This window comes from Pseudonaja textilis, chromosome 1, assembly GCF_049901715.1.
Source record: "Pseudonaja textilis isolate UNSWEBS1 chromosome 1, rPseTex1.2, whole genome shotgun sequence".
Lineage (NCBI taxonomy): Eukaryota > Metazoa > Chordata > Lepidosauria > Squamata > Elapidae > Pseudonaja > Pseudonaja textilis.
In genome coordinates this window covers 39,664,706-39,683,083 of record NC_141990.1, presented here as the reverse complement: position 1 = coordinate 39,683,083, position 18,378 = coordinate 39,664,706, and the positions used below count along the sequence as shown (strand labels likewise).

General features: G+C 37.5%; 1 protein-coding gene across 4 annotated transcripts in view; it reads right to left on the bottom strand.

Annotated features, from left to right (window-relative positions):
• Positions 1–18,378, bottom strand: part of LOC113433351 (phosphofurin acidic cluster sorting protein 2-like) — a 154,907-nt gene that overhangs the window by 20,201 nt on the left and 116,328 nt on the right. For all 4 annotated transcript variants that reach the window (XM_026695898.2, XM_087931919.1, XM_026695896.2 and 1 more), the window contains exons 3-9: positions 7,230–7,319; positions 6,699–6,824; positions 6,351–6,513; positions 5,355–5,446; positions 4,351–4,431; positions 3,346–3,405; positions 827–978 (exon numbers count right to left, since the gene is read on the bottom strand). In XM_026695898.2, coding sequence (XP_026551683.1) covers positions 827–978; positions 3,346–3,405; positions 4,351–4,431; positions 5,355–5,446; positions 6,351–6,513; positions 6,699–6,824; positions 7,230–7,319 — 764 coding nt within the window. The remainder of the gene's footprint in view (positions 1–826; positions 979–3,345; positions 3,406–4,350; positions 4,432–5,354; positions 5,447–6,350; positions 6,514–6,698; positions 6,825–7,229; positions 7,320–18,378) is intronic.

Below are 18,378 nucleotides of genomic sequence, written 5' to 3'. Positions count from 1 at the left end.
CGGGACTACAATTCCCAAGCATTGGAGTTACAGCTGAACCCATTTGTAAAGCACCAGAGGTCAGCAAAGTCTGCTTCTCCTTTTCAGTAAAACAATATTCAATTCCATCTATACTCTGGTTGTCCACTGCACTTTTCCCAATAGTGTCATTTGCAGAACTAAGAGATACAGATTAACTGTAGACCTATTCCATCTCTCAGATTACCACTAAATCCTCCTAAAGATTAATAAAATTGGAAGCCTGTCCCCGTGAAAGAAAAACCATATGAAAACACTTAAAGAGGTATTTCACCACTTCCTCAAGCAAGCACTAAAATACAAAATTCACCACCAGTCTCTTTCTTCTTTTACCCAGTCATTCGCAAGGCAGGCTCAGCATAACTGCCCCAGAGGAGCTTGGCTACTTCATCAATCCCTGCTGGTCTGTTGTGGCTTACGCAGGGCTCTTTTATTAGCCTGTCACATTTAAGGTCAGCCTCAAGCTTTCCCCATCCATCACCAAATTACTTTATGATCCCAAGTCTTCCCTTTCCCAGCAAATGAATCACAAATGCGGAAACTGTGTCTTGCAAGTCATCAGCCCAGCTGCACTGAGGAAGAAGGAAAGTCAGGGCTGCTGAGCTAAATGCAGCTCTCTGGGACTGAGCCTCAACTGGGGCTTGCTTTGGAGTAGACGTGCAATGGATTCCTGGCTGGGCGTGGAGTTAGTTGAATTTTGGAGACAATGTTGAGAGGCTGAAATCCAAAGGAAAGCTTTGAAGGACAAATATTTCCTGCCACAGTTCACCAAGCCAAATTCAGTGGCTTTTCATCTTTGAGCTCTTACCTCAAAGTTGGCTTAGGAGTGCTATGAACACTTTCATTATCTTCAATTTCAGGGCCGCTGTCACTATTGTTGCATTCCTCAAGGCTGTCATAGAGCAAACCCAGGTCTTCCTCCACTTCTTGGGTCTGATCCACTGGGTCAGAATCCAAAACCTGGAGATCCCAAACCATGGTGAGGAAGAAAATGGTACACCAACATAAAATACTAATTTAATCCATTAATTCATGGTGTCTTTTCCCCCCTGTTTTTATTACATATAAAAAACCATACCCAAAATTAAAATTCTCCTTGCTGATGCACTAGGATAAATACAACTATATATATATCTGAGCCACTGAAATTGACCACTATGAAATCATTTTTTTAAAAAAATTGGAGTTTTTAATAACAACATTATAGCCTTGATGTGTCTCTAAAACACATGGGGAAAAACAGAACATTAATATTTATTACTAAAAGAAAATAAATGTAAGCACTCCTAAGAATAAAATTAAGATTGCTGTATGATCCTATATTCCTTTTCTAAGGAAGGACAGTAGTGACAGAAGCCAACGAAACTCAATCTTACCCCAATTCTCAATATGGAATACCATATCATAAGGACCATCCTACCAAATGTACCACCCGATCCAAAATTAGTACCTCTTTTAACAGATGAAGAGGCCTAAACACAGCTTCATTACAAATGGGTATGCCTCTTTATTTGATAAAGGAGAATTTTTGGACTTATATAGAAGACACTTCCTTCCTGTCTATAGAGATTCTCAGTTATCCAGGTCATGGTTGTCCCAAAGGTGCTTTTTCCAAGAGGCAACTGGAGTTTCTTATTTTTCTTTGAAGATGTTTCACTTCTCAGCTTCTTCAGCTCTCAAGCTTCTTGGAGGAGAAGCAAAACATCATCAAAGAAACACAAGAAAGTCCAGCTATCACTTTGAAAAAACACCTTTGGGAAAAGACACTTCCTCCATTTATAGACTATTTGGCAATTCAAGATTTACATATATTTATCCATCTCGAGTAATGATTCATTTATCCTATGTCACTTGAGGGTATAGTAGTCAAGAGATGAATGTGTGTTAGAGAAAAAGAGAGAGGGAGAGAGTGGATGTACTTAATTTTAGAGTCATCCGAATACTTTTTGAGTCTCTCAAATTAATCACAAAGCAGGACTGGACAATTTTTAAAAGGCTGTGGGCCGCAAAACACAACTTCATTTCCTGATCATTTAGAGGCTATAGAGAGACGCTTTATGAAGGGAGAGAATTTTTTTTTTTTACACGTTTGGGAAATTACGGCAGAAACGGGAACAGGCCTCTGCAGAGCAACTAATGTTGTGGACTATGATTTATAAAGGCTCATGAGAAAAATGTTTAAAGTGCCACAGAATTCTTTGTTGGTTTTCCTGAAAATGTCTCACATAACTATAGTTCTCTAGAAGCTCTTAAAGAAAAAGGAAGAAATAGTTTGTTCCCTAAGTGTATTAATCTTATAAACGTTTTTGACATTCTCTATATTTTGAAAGTGTTACCGATCAATCCCACGGTGGCTAAGCACAAGCCTTTATGCTATACAATAAAATACCTCTGATCCTGAAGGAGCCTCCCCAAACCTACCCAGCTCAACATCCTCTGCCAAGCACTCCACAGTGCAAGTATTTATAAAATAGAGACACGGAGAGAAAATGAGGGATTGCATGCAGAAGCTTAAACCAGGCCATCGGGTTGGGGAAAAGGAGTGCTCCCTCCTCCTGAAAAAACTGGGAAATTGAGTCCTACGGGATCAGAGTTTTATCTCGATGACCAAAGCAAAGGATTTGCTTTACGCTCTGCAGCATCGGGCAAAACTGAATTAATTAAAGCCAAATTACAGAATCGCTAATAACCAAATAATTCTGGGAGAATGTACTTCTACTCTCCTGAGATAGTGTATATAGTTTACACAGAACATGTCTCCTAATACTCTGGGATCAAAGGAACACTTTTAACTAACTCAGAACCAGATTATGCTACATGGTTTCCTTTCCCGGGTTGCAACGCATACCCAGTGCCGCCAGCTGTTATGAAACAATGTCATGCAGGGGGGAGGGGCTGCCCGCATCTGTCAACATTTTCAGTCACTCAAATCTTTCAAGTTTTGACAACCTAAGGCCAGCACAGGAACCAAAATGGAAAGGATAATAAATAAGATAATGAGTAGCACTTTGGCTGCTGGGTAGCTTGCACCCAATTTTCCCTTTTTTTGGGGGGGGGGGGTGTTCAGGAGAAGGCATTAAAACAGCAGGTTGATGGCACTGGTATTACTGTTGCGGCAAATTTTGAATGTTAAATGAAGACAGTAAAAAAGTATTAACCTGGGTAGGAAAAAAAATCTCTTATTTGTTTGCTTCATGCTTTTCCCTGTCCTCTTCTTTAGGTTTATGATTTTTCCCCTTTTAAAATATTCAGTAAAAGTGTTCAACAAATATTGAGTGAGGAGGGAAAATAGCTGTCTCCCCATCTATCCAAAATCAATTTCCTTACCTCATCTGTCACTTTAAACCTCTTCAGCAAGGCAACAAATTTCTGCTTGAAGTTTGGTTGCTAAAGTATAAAAGAAGTTGAAAGGAAACAGATTAATAATAGAGGAAGAGTCTTCCTTGCTACCTCTTTCTAGCTCAGGGGTCTCCAAACTTGGCAAACTTGGCAGCTTTGCTGGCTGGAGAATTCTGGGAGTTGAAGTCCACAAGTCTTAAAGTTGCCAAGTTTAGAGACCTCTGCTCCAGCTGGATCCACTACAACATATTCTGTAATTGGCCCATCAAGGAACCTTGATCATCTAGTCCAGGGCTGTCAAACTCCCTGCCCGCGGGCCAGATGCATCACACGGTGGTCACGCCCACGCCTGGTTTAGCAAAGGGGAAAAAAGTCCAGATACATCACGGGACAACGTCAGGACAACGCGAGTTTGACACCCCTGATCTAGTCCAACCTTTATCTTTCATAGGAATTGACTATAATGACTTCCCATCCAACATAAATGTAAACCTCTTCAGTGAAGTCCACCACCTTTGGAGGCAGTCTATTCCAATGTCAAATAGCCTTTACCATTAATGTCCAACTGAAATCTATTTCCTTGTTATTTAAACCCATTATTACTTATCCTGTATTATGAAACAAATCAATCCCATCTTTTATGTGATAGATTTAAGTAATAAGATATCAGATATCCTAATATGTGGCTATCCTAAGCATTTATTTCTGCTTTCGTGGCAAAAAATAGAAAATATTGCTATATTCTTAAAAAAAAAAAGAATCTGAATCCAGAAAGAAGTCTATAACATAGCTAACCCTGAAATCTATGCTGATGGAAGACTACATGAATTTCTCTCTCTCTCTGAATTTATTTATGGATGGCACCTTGTGGGAAGAAAGGGGAAAAGTAAAGTCGGACTTGCAATCATGGTTTACTATGGAGTGCCCTTGCTCCTGTTCCCACCTAAAGCCCACAGAAATCCACCCCCAGGAAAAAAAAAGGGCTGACTTTACTCGGGTCATTGATGTAGTTCGGATCATTTTCCGCCTGGCTTTCTTTGGCTTCCTCATTTCATCCTCTTCATCATACAAATCCTGAATAGAAAGAGAGGACAATAAACTGTCATGACCATCTGGTTTCAGGGAGTGGTGTGAACTTGGTGATTCCTTGGATATTAATTAGAGAGTTTTAGAGAGCAACAAATAAGAGATTACATGGCTGATGATCAATGAATAGAAAGTTGAGATGCGGAATTTTCTCAGAAGGTATGTTTTAAGAGCTAGCTTATTCTGGGTCAAAAGAATGTGTACGATTCATTAAAACTATTTTAACAGTAGCATTCCAGATACTTATTAGTTGTTCCCTAATAAATATCTCAATAGATTCACCCCTGTTGCTAGAAACCTGTTTTTCTCTCTTAATGGCTTTCATTTCTCCCACAAGGATCCATCCACAATGAAAAAACATCGGCTATTTCTGGTAAGTGAAGGAGGAAAAAACCTTAATCACTTATTACATGCCTCTGTTTAAATTGCAGGACAAAACTCCATTGCATCTCAATTCTCAGTTTGGGGCACTCTCATATTTTATCATCTATTAAATATTATTTTAATCAATTGTATTCTCTCCCTCCTCCTCCCCTCCTTTCTCTCTCTCCCTCTCCCCTTCCTTCTCCTTCTCTCTCTCTCTCTCTCTCTCTTCCTCCCTCCCTCCCTCCCTCCCCTAAGCCTATTATAAATTGGGTACAGATTAGCTGCTGAAGTGGGAGGAAAGAAACTAGCAATTTATACCTGGTATTTAGCACTAAAATATATCCCATCCTTGACAGCTGGAAGGGTAACTCAAAAAAGATATATTCTTCATGATCTCCTTTAGTAAGAGTGAGTAATCAATATTGTGGAACAAGTCTTATCATCCTCAAGAACTGAGGCTTTTGTAACTCAAATACACCTGAAAAATTCCCAGCTTTTGAACTCTTGTCTTACAGGAAAGGAAAGGCAAATAGATAGATAAATACCTGGCCCTGTACTGCATCATCACTGGCTTCCTGTTCAGAGGAAAAGCTGTCATCCTCTTCTTCAGAATAGTTATCAATATCTGGAGAGCGATCTAGAATGGAAAAAAGATGGTTACCATGGCCACTCATGAATTTATACAGAAGAATGGAAGAAAATACAACAATAAGGCACTAGATTTTCTAACGGAAGGCTATAAGCTAATGGAAGGAAGTAACTGCAAGGTTCATGAGAAGAGTGACAAAGCACAACGGAACATAATGACAATTCATCTCAGAAAAGAACAAATTTTGAAAGTTGTTATCCCATTACAATCTGAGGTGTTTTTATTAAACCTCACTAAACCATACATTTCTTCAAAACATACTAAACTGATATTATATTTAACATTATACATAATAGCTGTAAGGATGCTGTTTAATGGAAAAGATCTCTGATCTCCTCTACGCATGGTGAATTATGAATGGTGAATAAAACTGGAAGATTATGCCTCAAGGTCTAGAATAAATCCATATCTAAAAAGTAAATGTGATCTACAATGTGATCTCATTTGGAAGCCATTTCTAGACAACAATTTTAAATGTAGAATTGTGCTACATTTGAAATATTCTACAGTTCTTATTTTAATGTGAGATACAGTCTACATATTCTTTAGTTTTACTATGAAGTGTTTGGTTCTCACCCTTCTGGCTGTATTCCAAGCAGGTGCTACTAAAATGCTTCAGATAACAGAGGTAACCTATAGTTACAATTTTTGGAATTCCTCTTTGAAGATACCCAAACTGGGACCAATTACTGTGATTTTGGACAATGTATGCAAGTATTTAGCCACACGTTAGAAGAAGGATCACTAACATTATTGTGGATTAACAGAAGAAGAAAAAAATACTTCAAGATGGAATAATAATATAATCCAGACGTGTCCAAAGGATTTGGGGCAAACAGTGAACCACTTCAACTAAACCCTGCAGGGTGAATTGTTATAAACAAAGCCTTACCAGACGCCTTGATTTTGGGACCAGAGGGGACATTTCCATCTTCATGATCGATAGGTTGACTAGAAAGTGAGTAGATGCTGATTTCAGCCACCCGGATGCTCACATCCTTGATGTTGCTGTGAAGGCCCAAAAGCTGCCCTCCATCTGTGGGGTGCTGCATGACCTGAGTAGAGGATACAACACAAAAGTCCTCTAGCATAGACTAATACCATTCCATGTTTTTCTTGGACAATGTACAAAGCAGCCAGTGTTATATTCTGGTCCTAAATCAACACCCTAAATAACGATTTCCTCTTCCCCATCAATTCCCAGATAGCTGTGTTACAATATTTCTGTAGTTCCATTTACCTCAGCCATGTTAATGATGCCCACTGCCAGAGTCTTGTAGCCCAGAATGGTTCTATTCTTATACCGTTTTCTGCGCTGCAGCATGATCTGGAGCTTATTACCATCTCTTTTCAGGAAATGTGGATACTGTAAAAAAAGAGTATTGACCTGAAAGATCATTTTTAAGGTGCTTCTGGTGAAACATTCACAGAGAGGTGAAGAAGGAATACCAGATCTTTCAAGCAGCCTCCATATTCCTTCGTTTACGCTTCATTTTATAACTAGAGCACAAATGTGATTGGAAAATAGCTTAGACTGTACTCATAATAAACTAATTATGAAAATAAGATCCTTTGAACACAGAATAAATATATCCAGGATTATGCTTTAAGAATATTGATTATAAGTTACAAATAGAAGGCAAGTACTGTTTAATAATTCATAACATAGTTACTTGAAGTGCTATTCTTAAATACATTCTGTTCAAAATAGAGAAAGAAAGCTTTTACTGATACACAATTCTTTTTTTCTGCCCAAGAAAGTTAAAGTTACCTGCAGTGAAAATGTTAACTCCAGATCAGTCTCCATCAAGCCTCCAGGTGGTAAAACATATTCATTGGATCTCAAGACTCTTTTTGAGCCCTGTAACAAGTCCAGGAACAATCACTACATCATTACTTCAATTCAGTTACCATAAAGAAAGCCTAATACATACATACATACATACATACATACATACATACATACATACATACATACATACCTTCCAGTAGATAGATTAGTTCTCTCTAAAACTGTATTTATGTGTTATATATACATGCACTACATACGCCACACTCATACCAACCCATTCAACATGCATTACATATGATACATAATAAGTTTCTTATTAGGAGCTACAATTATTCATAACAGCTAAGTAACTTGGTAACAATTAGAGGTGGAGAATTAAATACTAAATCACAGACATAGTTTAAAAGTCCTTAATTTCCCTCTCTTTTTCAAAAACTCCCTCTTCAAATAGAGAACCACAGTTTTGTTTTCCTATTTCTGTGCTTAGGTTTCTCTCACCCAAATTCTTGCTGTCCTCAGATGCCATCTCCAGCCTGTACCCCAGTTCCCTTCCTTCTCTCCCAAATTGGGTTGCCTCCTGGCATGTCTCATCTCAAACTAGTTTCTCCACTTCCTCTTCCTATTATTCTGGTAAAGGGGTCCACCACTCTTTTCTTTTTTTAACTTTCAGATTGTCTCCCTGCTACATCTTATTTCCATGGAATTTTTCTGGAGATGCCAAGCATCTAAACAACAGCTCGCTTTATTTAATTATTTAATCAAATCACCTAGCCCCTTATCTCACAATTGCAACTTTAAAATGCTTCTGAAGGAACATTTTTGTCAAACTGCACATTCCGCAGGCACAGCAGGATGCTGGATATTTAAAAGATCACAGATAAACAAGCATATAAAAATGCAAGTTTTGTGAGATGTAGCACTAAAAAACGAATTACTCCTACAGATCAATAATGGCACATTAATACCCAGAAGTAATCTGTTATAAGTCAGGCATAGAAGAAATATGACAAAACATAATTTGTTGCTATCCATGGCTTCCGTTTAAAATTACAGAAAAACAAGCATACTTCCCTTTCCAAATCAGTAACTTCTTGTTGTCACCAGACTACTTTCCTAGCCTAAAACCACCACATCAGATTACAAAATAAAGACCCCACCTACCACAGGACTAGATTATGCAATAAATAAATAAATAAATCCAGATGCTTTTACAACTGTCCAGGCAACAATACTACAACATCTTTATATATATATATAAAAAAGAAAAAGATAGAAATCAAAGAAAAACCAAAAGGGGAAGAAAAGAAAAAAGTTGAGGGAAAAGAGAAAATAAAAAAGATACAAAGAAATGGCTTTGATATTCTTCACAGCAGTTAAAAGTACAAATATATTTTAATATTTTTCTAAAGTTGCATATTGTTTTTCTTTCCATAACCTACTATGTTTAATTATCAAAGCAGAGATCACAAATCCATTTTTACACAAAAAGGCCACCAGTCTCCAAGAAATTTAGATAATATCTTTTCTCTATTCAAAAAAGTTAATTTATCCATTTCAGCAATATCGATTAACTTCACCAACCATTCCTCCGTATTGGGTAGTGTCCAATCTTTCCATCTCTGTGCATATAGTAATCTCACCACAGTAAATCATATACTGAAATAATCTTCCATGGCTTTTTTCTACCTGTTTATCCATTAATCCTAAAAAGAAAAGTTCCAGCTTCAATTGAATATTGGTTTTTAACACTGTCTGTATCAAAGTATGAATTTGAATTCAATATTTTCCAGCTATTTTACATGTCCACCAAGAATGATAAAATGTCCTTTCATCTTGTTTACATTTCCAAAATACATTTGGAGTACTTTTATACATTCTAGATAATTTCTCTGGCAGCAGTACAAGATGTAATAATGTCAGCACCAATATCAAAGGTTGTTAACAGTTAATCCTCCAGTGCAGCATATTCTCAACTGCATTCTGCGTTCAACATCAAATAATTATTATTTAGACAAAACATTAGACATATACAGATCCAAGGGCAGAAATGGCAACATTCAGAATAAATTGGGAAAATATTTGAACTTCCCAAGGAAACTGCTACTGTCATTAAAGTGATTATTTGGAAGATTTAAGAAAATGAAAGCTAACTCCACAAGTAAACCACTGAATCACAACTAATTAAGAAATCTGATTCTATCATAAGCGACCTGAATCAAAATAATGACTCTTTACTCCACTACAGGAGTTAATTAGCCTTCTATTGCCATAATGTTTATATTATTAAGTCTGCTTTATGAATAGAGACTGCATTTGTTTTACATTATTTGGGTTTATAATTGCTGCCATTAATATTAATGATCGCTAGTGATGATCATTAGTGAAGATTAATGATCAATCAATCAATCAATCAATCAGAATAGAGCTGGAATGGACCTTTGAGGTCTTCTAGTCCAATCCCCTGCTCAAGCAGGAGATCCTATACCTTTTCAGACAAGTGACTGTCCAATCTCTTTAAAAGCCTCCGTAATGAAGCACCCACAACTTCTGATGGCAAGCTGTTCCACTGGTTAATTGTCCTCACGGTTAGGAAGTTTCTCCTTAGTTCTAGATTGCTTCTCTCCTTGATTAGTTTCCATCCATTATTTCATGTTCTGCCTACAGGTGCTTTGGTAAATAAGTTGACCCCTCCTCTTTGAGGGAACCTCTCAAATACTGGAATACTGCTATCATGTCACCTCTAGTCCTTCTTTTCTCTAGATTGCTTTCACCTGCTTTCCCTATTAATATTATGGATTATGTGATCTTTATCATGGTTCCTAATCCTCCTCATTCTCCATTGCCATGTACTGTACATTCTGACATTGATGGACAGAAACAAAGGCAAGATGCTCGTCTTATGCTTAGCACCATCTCGTAAAAAAGGATAGAGAATGTGTGGCTCACCACAAGTTGTTGGACTCCAATTTCTATCATTGCCCCACCAGAATGAACAACAATTAGTAATGATGGAATCTGTACTACAGTATTCATTTATTCATGCCTCTTGATGCTCTGTACTCTTAATCTGGAAGTTAGAGGGGATCATGAGAAGGAAAGGAAAGTTTGCCTGATATTTATATATGCTATCCTGCAACTTTGGCTGGCAAGATGCTCTCAAGAACCTATCTCCTTTTCAATAGATCCAGAAGAAATCTTCCCATACTGTACTGCAGAAAAGTTACCTTTACGGCCAATGATAAGGTTAGGCAAAAATAGTGAGCCCCCATCACTTGTTCACTTTACTTCATTAAATTACAGAGAAATAAACTTGATCCAGACACAGATATTATTTGATGAGAGGCTTAATTCCAGCAGGATTAACTGCAACATGGCCCGCCTCAGAGAAAGAAAAGGATTAACCACCGCAAGGTTTAAAGACGGTTTTAATAACTTTTGCATGTGTTCATTAGGACTCTGAGAGCTGAACTGATGACACCTTTTTGATCGGTTTTAAAATATTAATTTACCGAGACAATTTACTTTGTATTTCAAAGCTGGAAGCATCACAGAAGAAAAAAAAAGAATGCTAGTGAGCAAGAAATACTTTTTAAAAAAGGCCATCCAAGATTGAAATTACCCAACCAACCATTGTTTTTGTTTGTTTGTTGCTTTTTAACACATGGAACAGTTTTAACCTAATGGTTAAAAGAACCTAGAAGGATAATCTTCACCTCAAGTATTCTGGGCAAACATCCAGATATACTCCATGCAGTCTTTTGTCAAGGAGATGTCATCTTCTCTTTAACACCTCCCAGGAATTATTATTATTTTTTGACTGCCAAAAAATCATAGTGCTGCTTTGGCTCACTTTGAATTAGAGAAACATATTCAGAAAAAGCAAACATCACAGCATATGGAGAGTACTAGTTCAGCCCAAAGATGGGGAAAAACTGCATGCACAGATTTAGGCCCTCAATTATAGAGAACATGATATAGCAAAGCATGCCTATCCCCATTTTTTTAAAAAATAAAGTTTTATTTGGGTTTTCACACATACAAAATACAAGTAAAACATCTTTTTTGAAAATAGCATGGTCCCGGGTTGAACTTCTTTATACAGACACAAAACTCAATTTCATGCTCCTTTTTTAATTCTATTCCATATCTTATACTATTTTACATTTTCTATATAGTTTTTCCCCTCTTTTAATTTGCTCGATTTTATTTTGATTATCTCATCTCAATTCAAATCATTATATTTATACTTTCGTCTGTTCTGTTTTGATTTCATATTATCTTTTCTCATTAAACAAATTTTCTCCTGTAGTTACTAATTGGAGTATCACACCTTTATATCTTTTAATTACATCCATTCAACTCTTATTTAAACTTCAATATATACCTTAAGTTTATGACCTTCAATATAATACATAATACATAACTTCCAATCGAATTCTGCTTGGCACATTCTTATAATACACACTATATTCTTTTTAAAAAAAGATTGTAAATATATGTATTTATAAACCCTCATTCCATTCCAGGTCAGTTCTATCATTAATAATCATTAAAACCATAACATCTTTAACACTTCTTTTCAATTAAATATCATACTTCCTTAAAAACACATATAATCTCCATAATTAATTTTTCCCTTATTTCTTTTCACATATGTTTTATAAATCATTAAATATACCTTTTGTTACATTTACTTATTGAGAAGCATTCCACTGAATTATGATAGCTATTTTATCAGACACTTTAATCATACATTGTTTCATATTTTCTAAATTATTTCTGCTTCTAATATAACCATACTATGTACCTTTGCAGAATCCCTTTTTCCATTAAGTTTTCACCCATTATCTCTAAATAGACCCTGTTTCTCTATATTTTGCTTCTGTCCTTTATAACTTCTTTTCCTTTCTTTCTTCCCTCTCATCTTCTCCCTCCCCTTTTTACCCCCTTGTCTCTCTAGTTCTAATTCCCTCTTCTGCATTTTCCTCTTCTGTTGCTTTCTGATTTTACACTTATTTTTCACTCTATTTTGGGGGGGGGAGTTGTTTTTCCCAATCTTAAACTTTCCATTCTCTTTCCCCCCTTTCCTTTTTCCCCCCCACCTAAGGTTACTTGTTCATTAAAGATGGCTTCTTCTTTGTCGCAATCTTCTTGCTGTGCAGGCATTTCTTGTTGTTTCTCATAATTCCAAATCTCCATTTCTAAAAACTGAAATACAAAGCCAAAAGAACCTCTCCCTTCTTGTGCATCTTCTTTGTACTTTTTAAGTTCCATTTTCAGTTCTTCTAAAATTGGAGCCATTTTTAAAAGTTTTAAACAACCACCCGATTGATTTTAGTCATTCAAAACAATAACCAAGAATCCAGAAATCATCAAGTAATCCAGACAGTCCCGAGTTATATCTTCTTATTTCTTTTTCGACTTTCTCTTCCCGGGGTTTTTGTTGCGATATTTCAGTTAGAATGTATCTTTTGGAAGTCTTGTTGAGATTTTGCTGTAAGTTCTTTTTTAATTCCAGGCAGTCTCCTCCCTTCCAGATCCTGCCCTTTTATTCTTCCTCTCTCCTTTCCTGTTTTCAAAAGCTAGTTATCCAGAAATCTTTATTATCCCTTTGTTTTTTTATTTTCAGCATTAAATGCCTATTGATGTCAAAGTGGATTTTTTTTCCAATTTCTTGCTTAAGTCTCTTAGCTGTCGGTATAGGAAAAGGAGAAAACCAAATCTTTTCCCTTTTCTCTCTCCTTCGCAGCTTAAAAATCTTCTTAGGGAACAATGTTATTGTTTTTTAACAGTTTCAATTCCGGGGTACCTTATTTGTTGGCTTTGCTGTTTGACCCAGTCAACCAAAACTTTCTCTTCTTATCTTCCTCCTGCACATTCTTTTCCGGTCAAGTTCTTCTTTGTGGTGACAATTTCTGACCACCGCTGCAACCGCCTTCAGGAAAGGGAGTAATGGCCAGCTGGGGAGGAGAGATGCGGCTCTCCTCAACCCTGCTGGCAGTCTTCCCCCTCTTCACCACCTCTACGAGGTGGCTTAGCCCCGAAATCAGCCGGCTTGGGACACTCCAGCGGTGAGCACGGATCGAAGCCTCGCAGAGACGAGGTTTCGGTCTGTCGCTGAAGAAGCTCAAACCGGAAGTCACCTATCCCCATATTGAAATTGGTAAAGGGGGGGGGGCAGTTTGCACTACTGTATAGTAGTTTTAGCATAATTAAATTGCTTTGTATGGATAGATATCCATCTGCTATTTAGTAAACTTTTAAGGAAATGCCAGTTGTGCATTTGGACTTTGAAAATCTAATTAGACCTGATCCCTGTAATATAAAATTTGACTTCCAGTTTCTCACATGTAGAAATACACATATGAATACAACAGCAATCTAAAATGATGAAGTCCGATTTACAAAAAGTAGTCCTCGAGTTACAACAGTTTATTTCGTGACTGTTTGAAGTTACAACGGCACTGAAAAAAGTGACTTACAACATGGTCGCATGATCAAAATTCAGATGCTTGACAAATGGCCCACATTTATGATGGCTGCAGTGTCCCGGGGTTATATGATCCCCTTTTGTGACCTGCTGGCAAGCAAAGTCAATGGGGAAGACAGATTTACCTAACAACCCTGCTAGTAGTGTTAATAACTGCAGTGATTCACTTAACAAATGTGGCAAGAAAAGTCGTAAAAATGGGGCATAATTCAACACATTTTTCACCTAGCAACATAAATTCGGGGCTCAATTGTGGTTGTAAGTTGAGGACTACCTGTATATGGCAAAAGGCTAGAGGTCTCAACCCTTCTTTCCCCCAAATCTCCTGGGTTTACACATCCTAACCTTGCTTGGATGAAGCTGCTTGACAGATATTGCTTCTTGACAGATATGCTGCCGACAAAGGAGAATATGTGCGGCTCAGGATTGAAATGAGAGGTGCTCGGTGCTCTATGAGGTTGGTTGGTTTCTAGTTACTGATGATGTTACCTAGATTGGGTAATGAAACGTCTACAAGAAAACAACCAAGCTCAGAAAGCACCAACGATCTCTCCTCTTAGATATTGCTGCTTCAACTTAAGCCTCCTGGAGAATCCTAGGATTCTCTCCCCAGTCCCAGCATGTGAGGCAGATAAGAATCCCACAGTCCGTGGTCTTACTGGCAAGTACGAAGAAACGAAAGATGATAAAAATGAAATAAATTCTACACTGCTACCTCCTGGTCTTCACACTGTTACAACAGCTCCATCTGACAAATTACTACTATATGTTAAAAAAAGGAAAGAAGATGGAAAATTCCCTGTTCAGCATTAAGTTATCGCTGGCAAAAACATTCTATGGCAAGGAGATAAAAGTAAAGTGCTGTTAAAACCAGTTAGCATGTTAAAGAAATCTCTCACAGAAAACTGCAAAAGAGAAGATGAGATAAAAGGTGATAGATCTGCTAATAATATAAAGCAACTTCATTGCAAAGAGATACCAGGTTCCATTAATATCCAGGACAAGATATATCAGATATCCTAAAGCTTAAATAATTGCATATATTTCAAAGTAAAATTACTGTTATAAAATAATACCAGCTAGACCTTTATATTTATCTTTCTCAATGTAAAACTCTCTCTGTTATTCCCGGATCTCTCATTCAGATGATCTCTGATGATTTTAGTCAAATACAGTAATTTCTGAAACTGTTCTTTTCAGCCTTGGTTCTAAACTTGTCCTTTTTTGTCGATGTCTCTCACCTCTCCTCTTACTGGCATTTGGATTATAAAATGATAAAATATTTCCTCTCCTCAAAGGGGAGCTGTGAAGACCTTGTGGCAATGGTGTGTTTCAAATATTTTTACCACCAGTTCGGTGGGCGTGGCTTGGTGGGCATGCTTTGCGCGTGCGCATACACTTTGCACCTGTGCGTGCGCCACACTTTGCACAGGCACAGAGGCGTTTTGAGTCCTGTACTCTACTCTCCCTGATGCTTCAGCAACTGCCGCAAAGCTGCGCTTCAAAAGCAGGACATAAAGGTTAGTATGGGAATCTGGATGGGTGGGTGCACCCAACACAGAGTGTCGGAGAGAACTGGTTCGGTCTCTGCTGCTCATCACCACTACCGGCTCAGCAGAACCAGGGCAAACCGATAGATTACCACCACTGTCTTGTGGGCTACATGCAGAGAGCATAATCTCTCTAGCCTGAGGTCGAGATCAGGGATGGGATTCTACCAGTTCGCACCTATTCACTAGAACCGGATGTTAACATTCTAAGCAGTTCAGAGAACTGGTTGTTAGAAGAAATTATTGGCCTAATCCTGTAAGGAAAGCAGGAAGGAAACATTCTGGTGTTGCTTACAGAAACTGGCTCTCCGTTAACCCTTATTACATTCTTGGCAGGAATAGACTTCCTGTCTCAGGAATGTCTCTGGAGTTTTTTTCCCCTCCTTTGCTGGTACTTTGCTTGTGTGAAGTGACCATTCAAAGTTACAATGGCACTGAAAAAAGTGACCTGACCATTTTTCACACTTATGACTGTTGCAGCATCCCCACAGTCATGAGAGGCCAGGCGAGGAGATGCATGCCTTGATGTGAGTGATATTGAGTTGACTACACCCAGCCAATAACATGACCACCAAGCCCTGTCCATGCAGTCACATGACCACCAAGCCACACCCACCACCTAAGCCACGCCCACAGAACCGGTTGTTAAAAAATTTGAATCCCATCCCTGGTCGAGATGTATATTCAGAATGTTTGGAGCCTGCACTACACACAGCTGATAGCCTGGAGCACTGTGTGAAAGGGGAAACCCTCAACAAAGTGTCACATTTCCTGAGCATAATTCTAGTTAGACTAAACTATTCTGATAAAATATGTCTGTACCAAATCCAGGTTATAAATAATGTCCCATTGCCTCTATTAAGCCACAAGCCTCAGCTTCTCCAAAATTTTACAAAATTTATAGAATAAGCTAAGCAGAAACATAGTTTTTAAATTATGGTATTAGCAGCATACCACTGATATTGACATTGTGCATAATCCAGATAAAAGCTAAGCCAAAAGGAAAAAAAGGAAAAATGATGGATATTCACTTCAAGACTAATTTGGGATGGGCCAGAATGAACTAACAGGCGTAACATGCAACAATGCTGAACCAGATAAACAGATGAAATAGCTTGCCAGAAAACATGAGTGAGAAGTGTGTCTGCCAAGCAAGAAAGTGCTGAAAGAAAGAAGAGTTTTATCTGCTACTACAAGGCCTACACTAGTGTATGGCTGCATATCTTGTAAGTTAACAGCAAATTTCTGGCTGAGGTGTTAGTTAGATCAAGATCTAGAAAGGATGTATTTAAAAGTCAATCTATTAAAAAGCTGCTGAGCAGCCTCACACAATCAATCATTCTTCTATCTCAGCTCTCTGTTTGCATATGGAAGACTGATAAAACTATTTCAAAGACTGCTTCCAAGCAGAAATGAGAGGGATATGTGAATATTTGATACCTTGATAATCCTTGTGGTGTGGGTATTTAGGTACTATAGAACTTAGTCTCTTGAAGATAGATGTTTCATGATGCACATTTCTGAACATGGATCCTTTGGTCTTCGTTTCTAAGAATTATTAAGTTAGTGCCAAATCCAGTGTCTTAGTTACTTTGCCACTAAAGAAGGCCCAATTATGAAACTCTATTCCTCAATGACTTAATCAATTATAGATTCCTTTGACAGGGAAAAAGTGACTGTTGTGTTATTTTAAATAATTTACCATTACTTACATCCTAAGGAAGGAAACTAGTTGTTTCTAGGAAAAGGAACAGTCTTTCCTGGCTGTAGGGTTGAGTAAGCAACCATTCAAGTAGTCCTAATAAAATGCAGGAAATAATAAGCACGTAGACAGGGGTCACTGAACCAAGTTCTGGCTGGAGGTTTTGCCAGGAACTGGGAGAGTTAACATTTTGGGAACAGTTACTGAAGCTATTAGTGAGGTATTCAAGAGAAAAAAAATAGCATGTTTTATCTTCTAAGAACATCACCCTGGAACTTTGCTGGTTGAGGAATTCTGGGAGTTGAAGTCCACAAGTCTTAAAGTGGCCACGGTTGGAGACCCGTCCTGGAGGACTGGATGTCCATCATTACTCCTTGTTTTGGATTTTGTCTCAATTTTCTATGATTCCATGACCACATAGCTTTAACAATCATCTTCAGAACTTCAGAGTGATTCTAGGTTTCATAAACATTATCTCTCTCTCTCTCTCTCTGCCCCACTTAAACAAATACAAAAAGGTTTTGTAAATATAGCTATAAAAAATAAGCTATTCCAAAAAACATACATTAAAAAAGTATTAACAAAAAACAGCAATTCAGCTGGGCTCACAGCTTGAACTACTGCCAGTAAGTGAGGGGCAACATGGCAAGGACACAATGTTTTCCTTCATAAAAGCAATCAGTGGAGTAGTCTAACTTCCAGAGGGAGGTTCTCTACCAACATCAATGAAAGCTGTTATTTGCAAACAGCTTTTAGGAAAAAATAATGTAAAGAATATTTGGTTTTCTTTATGTTGACTGCACGGTATTTCAGGAAGAAAATGAGCATTAATCTAACTGAAGGGTCCCATTATGTTTTGGTAGCAATAAACTTCTAACAGACTTGTCATAGATCTAAGAGTCTTGATAAGTGATTACTTTTATTTTTATCCTGACACCTGCAGAGAAGAAGAATCCAGCTTCAGGAAGCAATTTGTCACCCCAGATTTAGCACTGATAAAAGTAAAAAATAGCCTGCTGGCTGTCATTATAAATATGGATTATTTATCCTCTTAAGAATGTGACAACACACACACACACACACACACACACACACACACACACACACAGAGGGAGGGAGGAAGGAAGAAGGAGAGAGAGGGAGAGACAGAGAATGAGATCCAATAAGATACTATCTATGCCTCAGTTTCTCAATTTTTAATATTTGATTCCTTACTTCTCTCAATTTTATTCTCAAAATATATGTGATTTTCTGCAAATACTGTACATCAAAATATTAAGATCATAATCTGGATTAATGAAATTCCTGGTAGAATTAATGCCAGAATAAGTTAGATAACAGTTATTAAAAATATTACAGTACAAATAAACATGATTTGATCTATAA